The 18,185-nt window shown below is 37.0% G+C and overlaps 1 protein-coding gene across 1 annotated transcript in view; it reads right to left on the minus strand.

Moving 5' to 3' along the window:
- The window catches only part of SLC27A6 (solute carrier family 27 member 6), a 69,136-nt gene that overhangs the window by 39,835 nt on the left and 11,116 nt on the right, over nt 1–18,185 (minus strand). The window contains exons 2-3 of the mRNA XM_041760345.1: nt 15,407–15,610; nt 68–226 (exon numbers count right to left, since the gene is read on the minus strand). Of these exons, the coding sequence (XP_041616279.1) occupies nt 68–226; nt 15,407–15,610 (363 nt within the window). The remainder of the gene's footprint in view (nt 1–67; nt 227–15,406; nt 15,611–18,185) is intronic.

Below are 18,185 nucleotides of genomic sequence, written 5' to 3' on the forward strand. Positions count from 1 at the left end.
TTTAATGAACACAAGTTAGAGGTAACAAGCATTTAGAAAGTTTATCGAACGGAAAAGGAAAACTTACCCAATTCAACACATCCACCGATGCCCAGAAGAGCTCCTGAACTATGATACAGAGGAAGAGTTATATAAATGATGTCATTAGCAGTACAGCCGAAAGCCCACAAGCCAGCGGAGCCCTTTAAAGCCTGCAGCTGACTGATCACAGCTGCTTTTGGTAGGCCTGGAAGAAAAGAAAAGAAACAGATGTAAGAGAAAGCAAGTTTATGTATCACCTACAGTAGCAATCGAGACAAAATACATCAAAGTATTATGTGTGCTTTGTAGGGACCATGCAAATGTGAGTTGCTGCTATAATTAACTTCTAGAATCTTGGATCTACACAAAAGGATCAAAACTAAAATTATATAGAGTTTGAGATACTATAAGCTTCAAAGAGTCATATCTGCTCTAAGGATGGCAAAAATGCCCCAAATCTGAAAATGTAAACCCAAAATGAAGCAAATCGCAAGATAAATCTAAGTTATAGTTAAAGTAGAAATTTTCTGGTGAACAATACCAAATAAGATTCTATCTCATGAACCAGTAGTTCTGTCATGTTTCATTCGTCCTAGAATAAGATCATCATAGAATATCAGATTCCATAATACATGATGCTGAAATAGTTCTATACATTCATGATCTGAACATAAATCATTTTTCCCCTCCAGTCTTCTATGTACAATGGATTTCTTATAAAAATGTGTAGTTGCAATTAGTGTATAAAACATTTTTTATACCGTTTTAAAATTTCCATATTATTACAGTCTTTTGTAGTATAATGTCAGCATAATAAATTCATCCAGTTAATACATGATATAATATGAAATTGCCTTATCTGTGACTGAATATGAACAATTTCACATTTCAACCTCCATCTTCTTGTACACACAACACACAGCTTATTTACAGAATAAGTATCCTTTCTTGAATTCATTTGTTAGATTAAATAGTATTTTCATCCTATCCTGTTTGTCAGTTCAGAGCGTTCTAATATTTTTGGAATGTCCTCATGCAGAGGGCCCCAGCCCAAATCTCCCTCACCAATAAAGTCACATTGCTTCCCGAAATGCAACGGTTACAAGGAGAATCATTTGTTGTTCCAGAGAGGCAAGCAGAGACCAATGTCAGAGAAGCCACAGGAACAAGTACAGGGCAGGATTAAAAGGGAAAAGCAGCAGGCAGTAGAGCCATAAGTGGGGTCTTATTCTCTACCCCACATACTGATACAGTCCCACTTACCATTGCTCAGAGGGGGGTTACTAACGTCAGGGAATCTGCAAACTAATTGCTGTACCTGCTTCTCCCTCTGCCTGTGTCTCTGCCTCTCTCTCTCTGTGTGTGTGTGTCTTTCATGAATAAATAAATAAAATCTTAAAAAAATAACTATAGCTACTACAACTTGGTAATGAAATCATAGCATAAAAAGGGATAATTTGTAACATCAAAAATATAGAGTAAGAGTAAAAAGATGGAACCTTTATAATGAAGATAAATGAATGACGATAAATCTCTATCAGAAGAAAAACAATTATTGTATCTATGTTCTATGTAAATGCTTGGTAACAAAGGAAAAATCTAGAACAGAACAATTGGACTTGATTTCATAATTCTAGAAACCGAGTTCTAAATTTCACAATGTGTTTCCTAAATTAAAGTACTTCCTTATTTTCAGCTTGCCTTAGAGTCCCACGGTAAAACAGACTCCCTCAGTGATGTCAGCAACAAAGCCGGGTAAGTCATTCCTTTTTTCCTTCCCTCCGATATACTACTAATGAGACATATATAACTACCCCCTCCAAAAGTGCCTCTGCACTCACAACCTACAAGGACACCCAAGAGATCCATCCATCTGTGGACGTGAATGTGAATGTGACAGAACTGAACCCCAGAGGAGGCTGCAGAGTGAGAGAAGTGGTACTGGAGCCGTGACCTTTCTGACAGAAGAGGTCAAGGGTGATGACAGTGAGTGGGTGAGTGGTGAATCGGCCTGGTCCCACGTGCTGCAGCTGGAAAGACCAGTTGCCCTCTCTGAGGAGAAACTGAGGGGAGGGAAGGAAAGGGAAAGAGGCAAAGAGAGGTGAAGTGACTCCTACTATCTACCTCAGGACTCAAGAGGACCACTCATAGACCTCTAGAATACCCCTCTCCCCTCACACTTGATGACTCTCCCTACCAGGGCAGGAGCACCACCCAAAGCCCCAAATGCTAAGGACACTCCCCCCACCCCACCTCAACCACCACTCTCCCTTTTCTTGCATTCCCAACTCCAACAGAGAAACCAAGAACTGGTGCTATAGCGCCACCTTCTGGAAAACAAAAGGAAGGCTCCTAACTACCAAGGTTCAACTGTTAGTATCAAAGTAAACAAAACCTTGCCTAGGGGCATCTGGCTGGGTTAGTGGGTGGAGCATATGACTCTCTCCAGGTTGTGACTAAGACCCAGGTTGGGTATACAGATTACTTAAAAACAAAATCTTAAAAAAAAAAAAAAAAGCCTAAATAAGAAAGGTATTTGCTGCTTCAAATATGGTGGCAAAGGCACTTTTCATCAAACACCATGAAAAATCATGGTAATAAAGTACAGCAGAAAATGACAATGTTCCATGGATCAAACCCAAAGATATGGAATACTGCAATCTAAGTGGAGTTTAAAATAGCAATTGTGAAGATATTCAATGACATACAAGAAAACTCAGAAAGACAATATGATGGTTTCAGGGATACAATTAAAGAACAGGAGTACTTTCCCAAAGAGACTGAAATTGTAAAAAAGAACCAAACAAATTCTGGAACAGAAGAACTCAATAAATGAGATGAAAAATACATTAGGAATGCAGTGGAAATAAACTAGATCATATGGAAGAGAGAATGAGTAAGACGGAAGATAGAAATATAGAAATGATTCAGGGGTTAGAGATGAGAAAACTAAGATTTTTAAAAAGTGAAGAAAACCTATAAGAACTATCTGATTCCATTCAAGAAGACAACATAAGAATAATGGGTGGCCCAGAAGGAGATGAAAGGGAGAAGGGGGCAGAAGGAATATTTAAAGGAATTACTATTGGAAAGTAGTCAATCAGAATTAGAATACAGTAGTTCTTTTTTTAGAACAGTATAATAAACTCAACTATAACATAAAGGAGAAAGGAAAACCGCGTTAAAAATAATGATATCGGGGATCCCTGGGTGGTTCAGTGTTTAAGCACCTGCGTTCGGCCCAGGTCATGATTCTGGAGACCCGGGATTGAGTCCCACGTTGGGCTCCCTGCACGGAGTCTGCTTCTCCCTCTGCCTGTGTCTCTGCCTCTCTCTCTCTCTCTCTCTCTGTGTGTGTGTGTCTTTCATGAATAAATAAATAAAATCTTAAAACAATAACTATAGCTACTACAACTTGGTAATGAAATCATAGCATAAAAAGGGATAATTTGTAACATCAAAAATATAGAGTAAGAGTAAAAAGATGGAACCTTTATAATGAAGATAAATGAATGACGATAAATCTCTATCAGAAGAAAAACAATTATTGTATCTATGTTCTATGTAAATGCTTGGTAACAAAGGAAAAATCTAGAACAGAGACATTATACATAAAAAAGGGCAAGACTGGGGTATGTGGGTAGCTCAGTGGTTGAACGTCTGCCTTTGGCTCCAGCCGTGATCCCGGGGTCCTGGGATCAAGTCCTGCATCAGGTTCCCCAAAGGGAGCCTGCTTCTCCCTCTGCCTATGTCTGTCTCTCTCTATGTCACTCATGAATAAGTAAATAAAATCTTAAAAAAGAAAAGGGGGAGACTGAGCAAATCACCATGGAAAACCACCAACATATAAAGGCAGACATAAACAGAAGGAAAAAGAAACAACAGAGACACAAAATAACCAAAAGGAAAAAGATAAAATGACATTAGTAAATCCTTGCATATCAGTAAACACCCTAAATATAAATGAATTGTACTTACCTGTCAAAAGGCACAGAGTGGCTCCATGGATTAAAAAAAAAAAAAAAAACCAAGACCCAACTCTATGCTGCCTAAAGGAGAATCATTTCAGCTCTGAAGACACACATAGGTTCATAATGAAAGGACAGAAGTTGATATTCCAAGCGAATGGAAATGAAAAGAAGGAAGACATAGCCATACTTATCTCACAAAGTAGACTTTGAGGCAAATGGGTAATAAGAAAGTCATTACATAAGATAAGGGGTCAATATATCAAGAAAATATAATGATCATAAATATATAATGCTCTCAACACCTGAGCACCAAAACATATTAGGCAATTAATAACAGATCTTAAGGAAGAAATAGACAATAATTGGAGGGTAGTGCACACTTGATCTTAGCAGATGGGTCAACAAGCAAATGTAGGGAACTTCAGCACCCCACTATCAACAATGAGTAGATCATTTAGTCAGTAAATGAACAAAGAAACACTGGAATTGAACAACATTTTTAAAGAAATGGACCTAACAGACATGTAGAGGACATTTTATCCCAAAGATGCAGAATACACATTCTTCTCAAATGCATATGGAATTCTCCAGGGTAGATCATGCCGTAGGCCACAAAAGAATCTTAGCAAATTTAAGATTGAAATCATACCAACTATCTTCTTTAATTACAATGGTATGAACCTGGAAAACAGCAACAAGAAGAAAATGATATCTACAAATTGTGGAAACTAATAGCACACTTCTAAACAGCTACTTGATCAAAGAAGAAATTGAAAGGGAAATAAAAAATTATCTCAAAACAAAAGAAAATGAAAACACAACATATCAAATATTGTGGAATACAGCAAAAGCAGTTCTGAGAGGAAAGTTTATTGCAATAAATACTACGTCAATAAATTGGAAAGATCTCAAATAAGCAACCTAACTTTACACCTCAAGGAAATAGAAAAAGAAGAAAAAAATAAGCCCAAAGTTAGCAGAAGGAAGGAAATAATAAGGATCTCAGAGCAGAAATAAATGAAACACAGACCAGAAAAACAGTAAAAAGGACCAACAAAACTAAAAGCTGGTTCTCTAAAAAGATCAACAAAATTGGCAAACCTTCAACTAAACCAACTGAAGAAAGAGAGAAGACTCAAATAAATAAAATCAGAAATGATAGGGAAGACATTACAACTGATATTAGAGAAAAAAAAAGGATAATGAGGGACCAACATAAAGAATTACATGGCAACAAATTACATAACCTAGAAGAAATGATACATTGCTAGAAGCACACAATGTACCATGATTCAATCAGGAAGAAATAGAAAATCTGAATAGATCAATAATGAGTAAAAAAATAGAATAAACAACAACAAAACCCACCAACTCCCAAAACTGAAATCCCCAGGACCAGATCCTTCACTGGAGAATTCTACCAAGCAACTGAAGAATTAACACCGATCTTTCTTCAAGCTCTTCCAAAATATTGATGAGGAAGAAATACTTCCAAACTCATTCTACAATGCCAGCATTATTTTGATACTAAAACCAGATAAAAATACAAGAAAAAAAATATAAACCAATACCCCTGATGACAATACCCCTCAATGACATATTATCAAACCAAGTTCTAGAACATACTAAAAGCATGATACACCATGGCCAAGAGGGATTTATCCCTGGAATGCAAGGATGGTTCAACATATGCAATTTAATAAATGTAATACATCACATCAATGAAAGGAAAGATAAAAATCACATGATCATTTCAATAGAAAAAAACATTTGACAATAGGACATTGTTTTATGATAAAAACTCTTAACAGACTATTGAAGAAATACGTCTCAAGATAATAAAGTCATATATGATAGACCCACAGTTAACATTATATTTAATGGAGAGAAATTGAAAACATTTCCTTTAAGATTAGGAACGAGGTCAAGATGCCTACTCTCACCACTCCTATTCAATACATTACTGGAAGTCCTAGCTAGACAAGAAATAGAAGGCAAGACAAAGAAATAGAAGTATCCAAATAGGAAAGAAAAAAAGTAAAATTGTCATTATTTGCTGATGATATGGTTCTATACATATAGAAAATCCCAAATAATTAATCAAAAGACTATTGGAATTAACAATTTCAATAAAGTGTCAGGACACAAAATCAACATACAGGAATCAATTGTATTCCCTTACACTAATGATGGATCATCTGAAAAAGAAAGAAAACCATCCCATTCACAAAAGCATCAAAAAAATAAAATATTTAGTAATAAATTTACTCAAGGAAATGAAAGATCTGTACAATGAAAACTATAAAACTTTGCTAAAAGAAATTGAAGAAGGCACAAATAGAAAGACATCCCATATTCATGTATTGGAATAATTAGTATTATTAGGATGACTCTAATACTCAAGAGTATCTACAGATTCCATGCAATTACCACCAAATTACCAAAGGCATTCTTCACAGAAATATAAGAAACAATCCAAACATTTGTGTGGAACCGCAAAAGCCACCAAAGAGCCAAAATAATCCCAAGGAAAAAAGAGAACAAACCTAGAAGTATTAGGCTTCTGAATTTCAAACTATTACAAAGCCATAGTAATAAAAAAAAGTATGGTACTGGCACAAAAATAGACGCATCTACTAATGGAACAGAAAGTAGAACATAGAATTTAACCTTGGCATAAATGGTCAACTAATATTTGACAAGGGAGACAGAAATACAAACTACAGGGAAGATAATCTCTTCTACAAATAGTGCTGGGAATACTGGAGAAACATATATAGAACAATGAATTTGGACCTCTATCTCACACTACCAAAAAAATAACTTGACACAGATCAAAGACTTAAACATAAGATGTAATACAATAGCACTTGTAAAAGAAAATGTATGGAAGAAACTCATTGATATTGGTCTTGGCAATAATTTTTTAACACAATATGAAGAGCATAAATGATAAAAGAAAATTTAACAAATGGGATTACATCAAACTCAAAAGCTCTCACACAGCAAAAGAAGCAGTCAAATAAAAAGACAACCTATAGAATGGGAGAAAATTCTGCAAACCGTATATCACATAAGGGGTTAATATTCAAAACCTATAAAGAAGTAAGTCAGCCCAATAACAAAAAAAAAAATCCAATTAAAAGTGGGGAAGAAGAATTAAATAGAGTTTCTCCAAAATGTACATCAAAATGGCCAACAGATACATGAAAAGTTGTTCATCATTAATCACCAAGGAATGCTAACTTAAACAAGTGAGATAGCACCTCACACCTGTTAGAGTGGCAACCACCAAGAAGACAAGAGACAATGGGTCCTGGCAAGGATGCAGTAAAAAGAGAATATTTGTACACTGCTGATGGGAAAGTAAATTGGTCTAACCACTGTAAAAAACAATACAGAGGTTCTTCAAAAAAATTAAAAATAGATTTACAATATGATTCAATTCCACCTCTGGATATATACCTCAGGAAATGAAAATGAGATTTCATAAGACATTTGCCCTCCCGTGTTTATCACAGCATTATTCACAATAGCCAAGATATGGAAATAACCCAAATCCTCATCAATGGATAAAAAAGATGGGTATATATATACACACATATATATAGTGAAATATTATTCCGCCACTAAAAAGAAAGACATCTACCATTTGTTTTTGTTTTTGAGATATCCTCCCATTTGTGATAACATGGATAGACTGTGAGCACAGCACATTATGCTAAGTGAGATAAGCCAGACACGGAAAGACAAGTACTGTATGATACTACTTATATATGGGATCTAAAAATGTTAAAAGTACAAAAGCCAGAGAGCAAAGTGTTGGTTACCAAGGAATGATAGGGGAGAGCGGGGGTAAAAGCGATGGTATTTAAGGTTAGAAACTTTTAAGGCGTGGTAAATAAGCCATGGAGATCTAATGCACAGTACAATGAATAGAGACAGTAATATTGTACTATAATATTGTTGTATATTGAAATGTACTGTATTACAATATACTATTTTGCAATATAGTAAATTTCAATATACAGCAATATTATAGTACATAAATGTATCAAAGTAGCACATTGTACATCTTAAACTTGTGATGTTACACATAAAATTTATTCAATAAAAACAAAGTATAAAACAAAATATGCTCCCATGCCTGGTGTTCCAATTTTATAGCCCCAATCTTCTACTACCTACTAAATGCTTCTCTGGATATGCCCTGGCCCCATGTAATGCCCTGTTGCTGCTACTTCTTGGATGTCCCTACCACTGATCATTTACCTGTTTTGCCTCAACCTCTTTGGAATGATACTTGATCTTCCAATAGAGATTTGATTCACACTGGTCTTTCTACCTCTTTCTATCTCCCAATATACATACCTCACTCAGACAATGAGCTCTTCTTATTCCGTACATACTAACCTCCAATTTTGCTGTGTGGTAGGCCTTCTCTCATCCTATATTCAGCAGTTTGTAGTGACCAACATTACTTACACATTGCTCAGTAACTGGGGCACCTTCTTACTGACAGTAGGGCATCATTCTTTCTCTGATTCAACATATTCACTGATAAAAGCCAACATTTTAATGGGGTCTTTGGTCATAGCAGCAGCTATGTCCAGGAGTCATTGAGTTAAATCACAGGCTTCAGTGACTCCTGGACACTTTAACCCAGGGGAACTTCAAGTTCACCTTATTGCTGTACCTGCTCTGACATTTTCTGAAGAGCTTTGTGCTTCATTTCCCCTAAACCAGAAGACAAGTGATCTCACATGCAAAGCTGGTATTATCTTGCCTTTATCCTAAAATGTATTAATTTTTTCAAAAGAAGTCTCTCTGGCCCTTCCTGACAGTGTAGCATCTCACAACATGGAAGTTTCTTGTCATCCACATGCACAGGAAATCTGTCCAGATTTTCTCATCAAAGTTACGTGTAAAGATTTTGGGCGAGTCGAGCTCTGTCCTTGGCTCTCAATCATTTAATGCCTTTCTCTTCTTCATCCAGATAATCAAGCATTTATACATTTTCTGCTTCCAAGGATATACCCCATGGTTCTTCAATCACTATATTCCCTATTTCCCACACTGTTCCTGATCTCATGGCAACCCAGCTTTAAAATAATTTTTCAAGTGACCAAAACAAAAAGGATGTTTAGTCTAGTTGTTTTCCATCTGCATGCTCATCTCACTTGTTCAAAGCACTTAAATAAACTAGTCATGTTTCCCTTCCTCATATGGTTAGCTTTAAGTGATAATGATATCATTAATTTATTATAAACCATCCAAAGTACTCAGTTATATTGGGTGGGGTGATCGGAGGGAGAGGGAGAGAGAATCTTAAGCATGCTTCATGCCCAGCAGGGAACCAGATGCAGGGCTCCATCTTGCAATCCTGAGATCGTGACCTGAGCTGAAGTCCAGAGTCAGTTGCTTAATCAACTGAGCCACCAAGGCACCTCATCTCCTAGATTTTTTTTCCCTAGGTTTTTTGATAAAAGAGACAACAGATATGAGCTTGTCTAAGAAATGAAAGTGATCAAAGGCTGATGGAGGTTGAGGCAACTGGTTGGCTCAGTGCCTGAGCATATGCCTTTGGCTCAGGATGTGATCCCAGGGTCCTGGGATCAAGTCCCACATTAGGTTCCCCATAGGGAGCCTGCTTCTCCCTCTGCCTATGTCTCTGCCTCTCTGTGTCTCTTATGAATAAATAAATAAAATCTTAAAAAAAAAGTTGATAGAGGTTAAAGGTTGAAAGAAGGAAAGAAGAAAAAGGAGAATAAAGTTTGTTAAACTTGCATTTTAGGGTTCTCCTTTAAAGAGTCAGAATGCACAGTAATATTTTAAAGCCCTTGCAGAGCCCAACAGTACAGAAACTTTGGTATTTTTGTTAATGGTGTTTCTCAAGCTTACATGGTCATAAAGCCCCTTTTCATTTTTTTGTTATTAATTAATTAATTAATTAATTTATTTATTTTTAAGAGATTTTATTTATTCATGAGAGACACACACAGAGAGAGGCAGAGACACAGGTAGAGGGGGAAGCAGGCTCCATGCAGGGAGTCCGATGCAGGACTTGATCCTGGGACTCCAGGATCATGCCCTGAGCCGAAGGCAGACGCTTATCCACTGAGCCATCCAGGCATCCCTTTATTTTTGTTTTTAAAGTAGACTCCTCACACAATGTGGGGCTCTAACTCACAACCCTGAGATCAAGACGTGATATCAAGAATTGGATGTTCCACTAACTAAATCACTCAGGTACCCCGCCTCTTTTTAACTTTTATTTCATTTCTTTAAAGATGTGAAGGAGCATGTTACAGAACACACTGAGAAATGCTACCTTAGATGGTTTCCAAAGTCCTTTGGTCTTCTAATCTTCTATGAATCCCTGGCATCGGAACTCCTCACAGGTTTAGGAGGAGGTTCAGACCATAAAGGTGGAAAGGAAGCTGTGTCCAGTGAGTTGGGGATTAGGAGGATGAAGGAGGGAGAGATGATGTGAAGAGAAATCCAATTCAGAGGCAGGAATAAATTTGGGGAATTCTAGGATAGTTTTGGAAAAATGAAAAAATACATAAGGTTAAGGAAAAGGAAAGACAAAGAAAGAGAGATTGAGATGGTAATAGTACCTGGCTTCCAGGCACTGCTCAGTAGGCAGTGACCTCGCTTTCCTCCTCCCTCTCCATCTGGGAACAACTAAACCCATGGCTGCTCTGTCCAGGATAAGACAGCTTTCCTAGAGATTCTTAAGGCTACCTAACCAAGTCCGTGAGCAATAACAGAACTAGAAATTGACAGATAGGACACATATGTAGACTCAAGGCAAAAAGAATGGATTTACAGATGAAAGCACAAAGTCTCAGAAAAGTGGATGGACAGCCATGTGACTGACACAGCTGACAAGAAGCCGACACCTGAGATGAGACTTGAAGAATGCTTATTTGCCCCCACAGACTGCAGAAAGGCTCAGAAATTTGATTAGCAGGTGCCCTACAGAATGGAAGATAAATATGGAACTATAAACAAGGAGCTTTATGAAAGTTCTATTTACAACAATGAGGTCAAGGTCATAGAGAAGGGAATCTATATAATTCTCACTCCTTGTTCATCAAGATATCACATGACCTCCTAGGTCAGAGACAGGAATGCCATCAAAACTGATCTCAACTTTTTCAAACATAGAGACACTCTATGCTTTTTCAGATGTGGGAATACACTATTTTGGTGACCTTGGGCAAAAAGGACTTGGCAGTAGTAAGAATGGCTTAGAAAAAGTTCCGCATCAGCCCAAGGGCTTCCTTATGGCTTGCTGAAAGGGCTCACAAGCAGACTGCCCATCCATCACTCACTTTTTCAAAGCCTCACTTTCTACATCACCTCCTAACATGCATGAACACCTTCTTCATTATCAACATCAGAAGACTTTACTGTATGAGAATCACATGACTTTCATTCACATTAAATGGCATACTAATATAAATGATCATAGTTACTGCCATTACAATCAACTCAGCTCAAGGTTTTGCATTGCAAAACATCAGCTGGTATTACAGAAAGATGCCTTTTATTTAAAAAATGTCAGTTATAACTTTAACAAGGCTGTATAATGGTTTTGTTACACTTTTTGATAGCGTTATATACATAAACCATGACATCTACTCTATGGCTGATTCTGTACATTGCTATGCTCTGCTCTCCATAAGAGGACCCCCCAGGCTGCTGAAGACTTTAAGCTAAAAGTAGATGACACTTGTATAACTTTCCCTGTGTAAGATCATTCACAAACTAATTTTGGAAGAATGTCAACAGATGCTTCTGGTATTTGTTTTAAAATTCAAAAAATAAAACAAATTATAGCCCAGGTTGCTTCTACCATGATGACTGAAATTATGAGATTTATTCTCTGGAAAAGATGAGCCTCTGGAAACACCCAGAAGAAGAAATGTTGAGCAAACAAGGAGAATAAGAGAAAGTAGGCTTATTCCTCCAGTTTCCTTTTATGTTTGACTCATTTTACCCTTCAAGGTTCTTGTCTGAGGAATCTGAATCATCCACCAGTAAAAACTGAAAGGCAATGACAGTCCTGAATCCCCCCAATAAAATGCCCTGGACGATGAGACCTATCAGTCCCCCAATCCTACTCAGGTGCACAGACCTTCTAGTCAGGATTTGTTTTGAGGATTTTTGTGGGTGTTCCAGTGTCTGCACTTTAAATATGAACTGACAGCTAAAGGTCACCAGATATTTAAGGAAATCCTTGGGGATAAAGGATATAGACTGAAATAAACCAAAAGAAAAGAGGTTGTTGGCAAAAGTAGAGAAAAGGTAGAGAGAAGAAATTTTCAAAAAATTATCACTAATATCCTAAGAGATACAAGATAATAAATAATCAATAATCCAAAAATAGTATGCTACAAAAAGAGGCATTTTCAGACAACAGAGGTTTAGAAGATAAATCTCTCAAAAAGCAGATGAAAAATAATAAGGGAAAATGGGACAGAAAGATTAGAAAATTAATAGCTCAATCCAAGAGGGCCAATCTTTAAAAAGTTAGAGTTTCAAAGACAAAAGAATGAACAGACAAACAAATACAATAGGAGGGAATGGGCAAAAAGAACAGCAATAAAAAAGAAAGAGAAGGGGATATAGAACTTTTTTTCCTTTAATTTCCAAGTACCTAGAATTGCAAAACAATGAGTTTTCAGACTGGAAATGCCTACAAATTTCCCAAGAAAATGATTAGATAAGACCAGTCCCAGTACAAGTCATCACCAGGTTAGAGACTACTGAAGACTCCCAGTAAAAAATTGTGTCTAACCTAGAATGCTACATAAACAAGCATAAGGGTATTTCCAGATGTGAGGACTTTAAAAATTTACCTTCTAAATACTCTACTTTTTAAAAGGTTTATTTATTTATTCTAGAGAGACAGAGAGCATGCACGCAGGCATGCAGGAGCATGGAAAGGGCAGAGGGAGAGGGAGAAAATCTCTAGCAGACTCCCTCTAAGCACGGAGCCTGCTGTGGGGCTTGAGCCCAAGTCCCTAAGATCATGACCTGAGCCAAAATCAAGAGTTAGACAATTAACTGACTAAGTCACCCAGGAATTCTCCTCCTAAATACTCTTTAGCAGACAGTTACTGAAAGCAGTACAGTGATAAAATGAAAAGTTAACTGAGGACACTACTTTAGGATCTAGGAATTAGGGGATCAGAACACAGAAAAGAATTGAAGGGAATTTCCAGGACAATGGTGAAAAAACAAAACAAAACAAAACAAAACAAAAACCCCAACTCCAGGACAGTCAGAGAGCAAGAAGTTGAGACTGAAATCTCTGGGCAGAATGTGCCTAAGAACATGGGTTCAACACATACAGACTATCTTTTCAATATTGAAGATGAGCTCTCTTTTTGACAAAGGGGTGAGTTCAAATACCAATAGGCATATAGAATACTAAGCAAGGAAGCAAACAAATAAAAACAATGGTTAATTCCAATTTGGTGAGATTTTTACATGGAGGGCAATAATAGTGCTTACTAAATTATGGGACTTACACTAATCCAGTCAAAATTCATAATACAATATTAGTGAGATGTTGGAGAAAGAAAATGCCTATACCAGATAGAAAGGAATGAATGGAGAGAGAGAGTGGTTCATGAGTCAAGACAAATCCTCCTTTCCACCATGGAGAAAATCAGTAGACACTTTTTAGTGAGCATCTACTAAGTATGCAGTAAGTTACCCATTCTATTTAGAGAAATGGAGGTGATTCTAAAAATACTGAATGTAGTTGGTCTGGGGAAGGAGAAACTAGGAAGGAAGCTTTAAGGGTACTTTTCTCTAAAATTTCTAAAACTATTGGAATTTTTCATTTCTGTGCTATATAACTTTAAAATAAATATGAAATCAAATAAAAATCAATAGTGCTCTTGCTTTCAGTCTGTGTATAAATGCATAGAACAATCTGGTTTTAATCTTGAAAAACAAAAGCTATTACTAGTGGCTTTGGTTTGTTCTCTTCTGTTTTTTAATTTTATTTTTTTTAGGGGGGAGGAGAGAGTATGTGCAAGTAAGCAAGTAGGGGCAGAGGGAGAGGGAGAGAGAATCTGAAGCAGGCTCCATGCTCCGTGCAAAGCCTGTGAGGGGCTCAACCTCATGACTCTGAAACAAAACCAAGAACTGGATACTCAACTGAATGGGCCACCTGGCCTGTTCTCTTTGTGCTGGGAAGAGGGGTGAAGATTTTTTGGAAGACCAATCACTTTAGAATTTTCACAATAAAACAGCCATACAGATAGATTGGTTAAGTACCTTCTGTTGAAAGTTTTCAAAGTGTTTCATTTTTGAAATTTCACTGTCTCTTTCAAAGTCCAAAGTCAGACTGAGTGTATGCTGACAACTTGAGACACATTAGCACTTCCAATTCACATGTCTGTCAAAGCTATTCTAGACTAAGGCAAAAGTAGAGTCTGTCTCCCATCTAAAAGAGATCATTGTTAGTCTCTAAACAGTAAATAAAAAAGAGAGAGAGAGATACACACACACCAAGAAAGAGAAAAGAAAAAGAAAAAAGAAACAAACAAGGGAAAATAGCAACATAATATTTTAAATTTATCTAATTCAACCCCCTCCCCCCCACCATCATCTTCATACTAATTAAGAAAGCTTATTTAGCCTACCATAAATACGATTCAACTTTTCCTAAGGGTCAATTAAGTTTAACATTTCTTTTGAATATTTAGGTGGTTTAATTATTCTTTTTATTATGGTGTACTGTTATTTTTTACCTATAAAAAGGGAGGGGGGATGTTTAGTTACTTGATTCTATTTTGTATCTTCTCCAAACCCTGCGGTGCTCTAAAGACTTCCTGTTTGTCACATGTTCCAATCTCCCTAAGGAAAACCAGGAGAGACCCTTACATGTGCTTAAATTACAGCTATAGCTGGATTGTGTTTAGGATTTCAGATGATATACAAGAATACAGAAGACTGTTTAAAGTAGACTAACAGATTTTTTAACCCAGGAAGATAATTAGAAACAGTTTAAACTAATCTATTCATTTTTTCAAAATCAGGAATCTTAAGTAACAGAGAAGCCAGAAGGTATTTTGCCAAAGACATTGGCCATATTTCATACTCTGAGCACCTGGGCTGGATCAAGGTCTTCAGACATTCTAAGGTCTTCAATGACACTTGAAGAAAATCTTTCTAAATGAGACAAAGGCCAAGTGAACATGGTAAATTGCTAAGTTGTGGTTGGAGCAATGAACTTTTTCATCCAAGCTTGAGAATTCTAAGATCTAAGAACCTCAGGAATTCTTGGATGCATGCTTTCTCAGATATTTGGTGAGTACCCGTGGTGACTACTATTGCTTTGCAAATATGCTGCATTCTTTTTAATTCTCAAGAAAAATGGATCATACCTGTTGTTCCAGAGGTAAAAATATAAAGATGAGGAGACTTGAGACTTGAAGCAACATGGTGGCTGCGTGGCACAGGCTTGTCAGATGCCATGCTCAGTTTTTCTTTGAGTGAAGTTACACCTTGTGGAACAGAATCGTTCATCCCCCAGACAGTGATACCCTCTGGGAGGCTCGGAAGGATTTCTTCTACAGCTCCAAGCAGATCTAAAAACCAAAGGTTTAAAAAGAGATTAATAAGATATAACCCTCAAACCATTAACCTGTGTTTTCTTTTCTCTGTTGGGACAGGGATAAATGTCAATACAATGCTGACTTCCTCTTTATTGGAATAATTAATATCATAGCCATTTTAGGTTTCTGATATAACAGGACCAACTGAAAGAGAAATCTGGTTATCACCTGATTCAATAAATGGAAATAGGCTGGTTCAAATTGAATTTTGGAGACATCATTATTCAGATTATGGTTTTTTTCCAACTTTTAAATGAAACTCTGTTTTTATATTCTGCTTTAAATCGACACTCAGGATACCACAATAAACATTTTCATTGAATATCTCAGTAGCTCACCATTCCAAAAAGCCATCTGCCTGTCACGGTTTAATTCTACTCTAATGCAATACATTCGGGAGACTCCCCTGACCCCACTAGAGGTATGTGATCATTATGGTTTAAAGACCATTTCAGAGCCAAAAGCTAAGTGAGGAAATCTAGAGATGCCTTTTCCTCTGGATCAGGATAACTAACAGTGCAAGTCTTTGAAAGGAAAAGGAGGAAATAAATGCCTTCCACAAAAGGCAATAAATGTCCCCACCCAGTGCCCAGCAAGGGGCAGCAATGACAGATTGATGAGACCTGTCTCCATCGGCAGCAGTGGGATGTCCTCCCTGAACCAGTGTCAAGCAAAAAGGTAGGCAGAGAAGTAGAAAAGCCTGGAACACCAGTGTCTTCAGGCCTGAAGAACTTGAAAGTCTCCCATGACCAAAGATCTGGGCTGTAATTCAGGTCTGAGAAAGAAAAAAGGATACATCTCCCAGGAAGCATCTACTGTACAGATAACAAAAGAACACCTGGAGAGGAGAGGCCATGTTGTATTAATTTGGGAGTCTGAACCAAATCTGCTTAATTTGGCCATTCATGTCAAAGAAAACATCATTTGCTCAGGAGGAATTGGGGTAGAGAAGAAGCGAGACAGAAGTGGGGGTATGAGTCCCTGAGGAGGAAATATTTATGAAGGTATCCAGCGCTCTGCAGGATATAAAAGAAGCATTGCATCCTCATTCCCAGAGAATCTTGTATAAGCCAGTGAGGCCTCATATTTTTCTCTGGAGTAGAGACACAGTTATTTATAGTCTTTAAATAACACTTCCTCACTTTAATATGGATCTCTCACACTGAAGTTTCACTTTTATATTCCACAAAGGTGCTCCAATTTTAGTTTGGTGTTCCTATAAAATGTCATGCTTGTTGTCTAAGATATAAGGGATTTTTGAGTGCCACATTATTTTTCTTGAAATCTACATTAACGTCCTTAGAGATATTAAACAGTAATATCCCACTGGCCTTTGGAGTTAATGCAAGGAATGCCAAAGATTACCGACAACTGCCAGAGGCTAGGAAGAGGCAAGAGATTTTTTTCTTAGATCCTTTAGAGGAAGCATGGCCCAGCAGACAGTTTTATTTTGGACCACTAGCCCCCAGAACTGTAAGGGAATAAATTCCTATTGTTTTAAGCAACTCAGTTTGTGACATTTACTACAGCAGCCCTGGAAAACTAGTACACCAAGTAACAAGTTGCTGGACAGAATTGTTATTCTAACCTGTGTCCAATTATCTCTAAAATCTATATATTACCTCATAAAAGAAATCAATTCTAAAAAATAATGTCATTAAATGTAAAATATATCCTGTTTAGAATGCTCAAGTACATGTAAATATGAACCCTTCCATCCAATTATATTTTTTTCTAAATTTTTAACAAAACTTTAAAAATAATTACAAGATATATTCTGCTTTGAAGCTGAACTCAGGGTACTGCATTAGACATTTTTTTAAAAATAAAATCAGTATTTGGTAACCATAAAAAGCCATCTGTCAGCTACTATTTAGTTCTACCAAAATATAAGACACTTGAGAAAAACTCATTATTTAGTTCCTCAAAATCTGTAACCCAGATTGATCACAAAGAGACAGCAAGAGAAACATGTCAACCAGGACTAGGTAGTTCACAAATAAAACCTGCAATAAAAGTAAGGAAACACAGAAAATGGTAAGGAGTTCATATGTAGGGGGTAAGGAGGCAGACTGGGGCTTGAACTTTTTTGAATTAATTTTTATTTCTGTAACAAATCCGAGTAAAATAAACTGTAAGAGTCCATAGTTCCACTGAGCGTACATAGCATGCTGCTATATCCAGATTGCTTTGGTAAGAAGTGAAAAATCACAAGGAATGCTGGAAGAAGAACAAGCCATAAGTAAATGAAAAAATAGGACAGGTGATCGAGACTTTCTATTTTCTTTTAACTTTGGTTTTTTTTCGGGGTGGGGGGGAAGAGGAAGAGCAAGCTTGGGAGGGGGAAGGTCAGAAGGAGAGGGAGAGAGAGAATATTAAGAGGACTCCATGCCAAGCTCAGAGCCCGACATGGGGCCCAGGCTCAGAACTCTGAGATCAGGACCTGAGCTGACATCAGGTGTCAGATGCTTAATTCACTAAGCCACCCAGACACCCCTAATTTTGTTTTGTTTTTGTATCTGTTTTTTTAAAGATTTTATTTATTTAT

Source organism: Vulpes lagopus, chromosome 7, assembly GCF_018345385.1.
Source record: "Vulpes lagopus strain Blue_001 chromosome 7, ASM1834538v1, whole genome shotgun sequence".
Lineage (NCBI taxonomy): Eukaryota > Metazoa > Chordata > Mammalia > Carnivora > Canidae > Vulpes > Vulpes lagopus.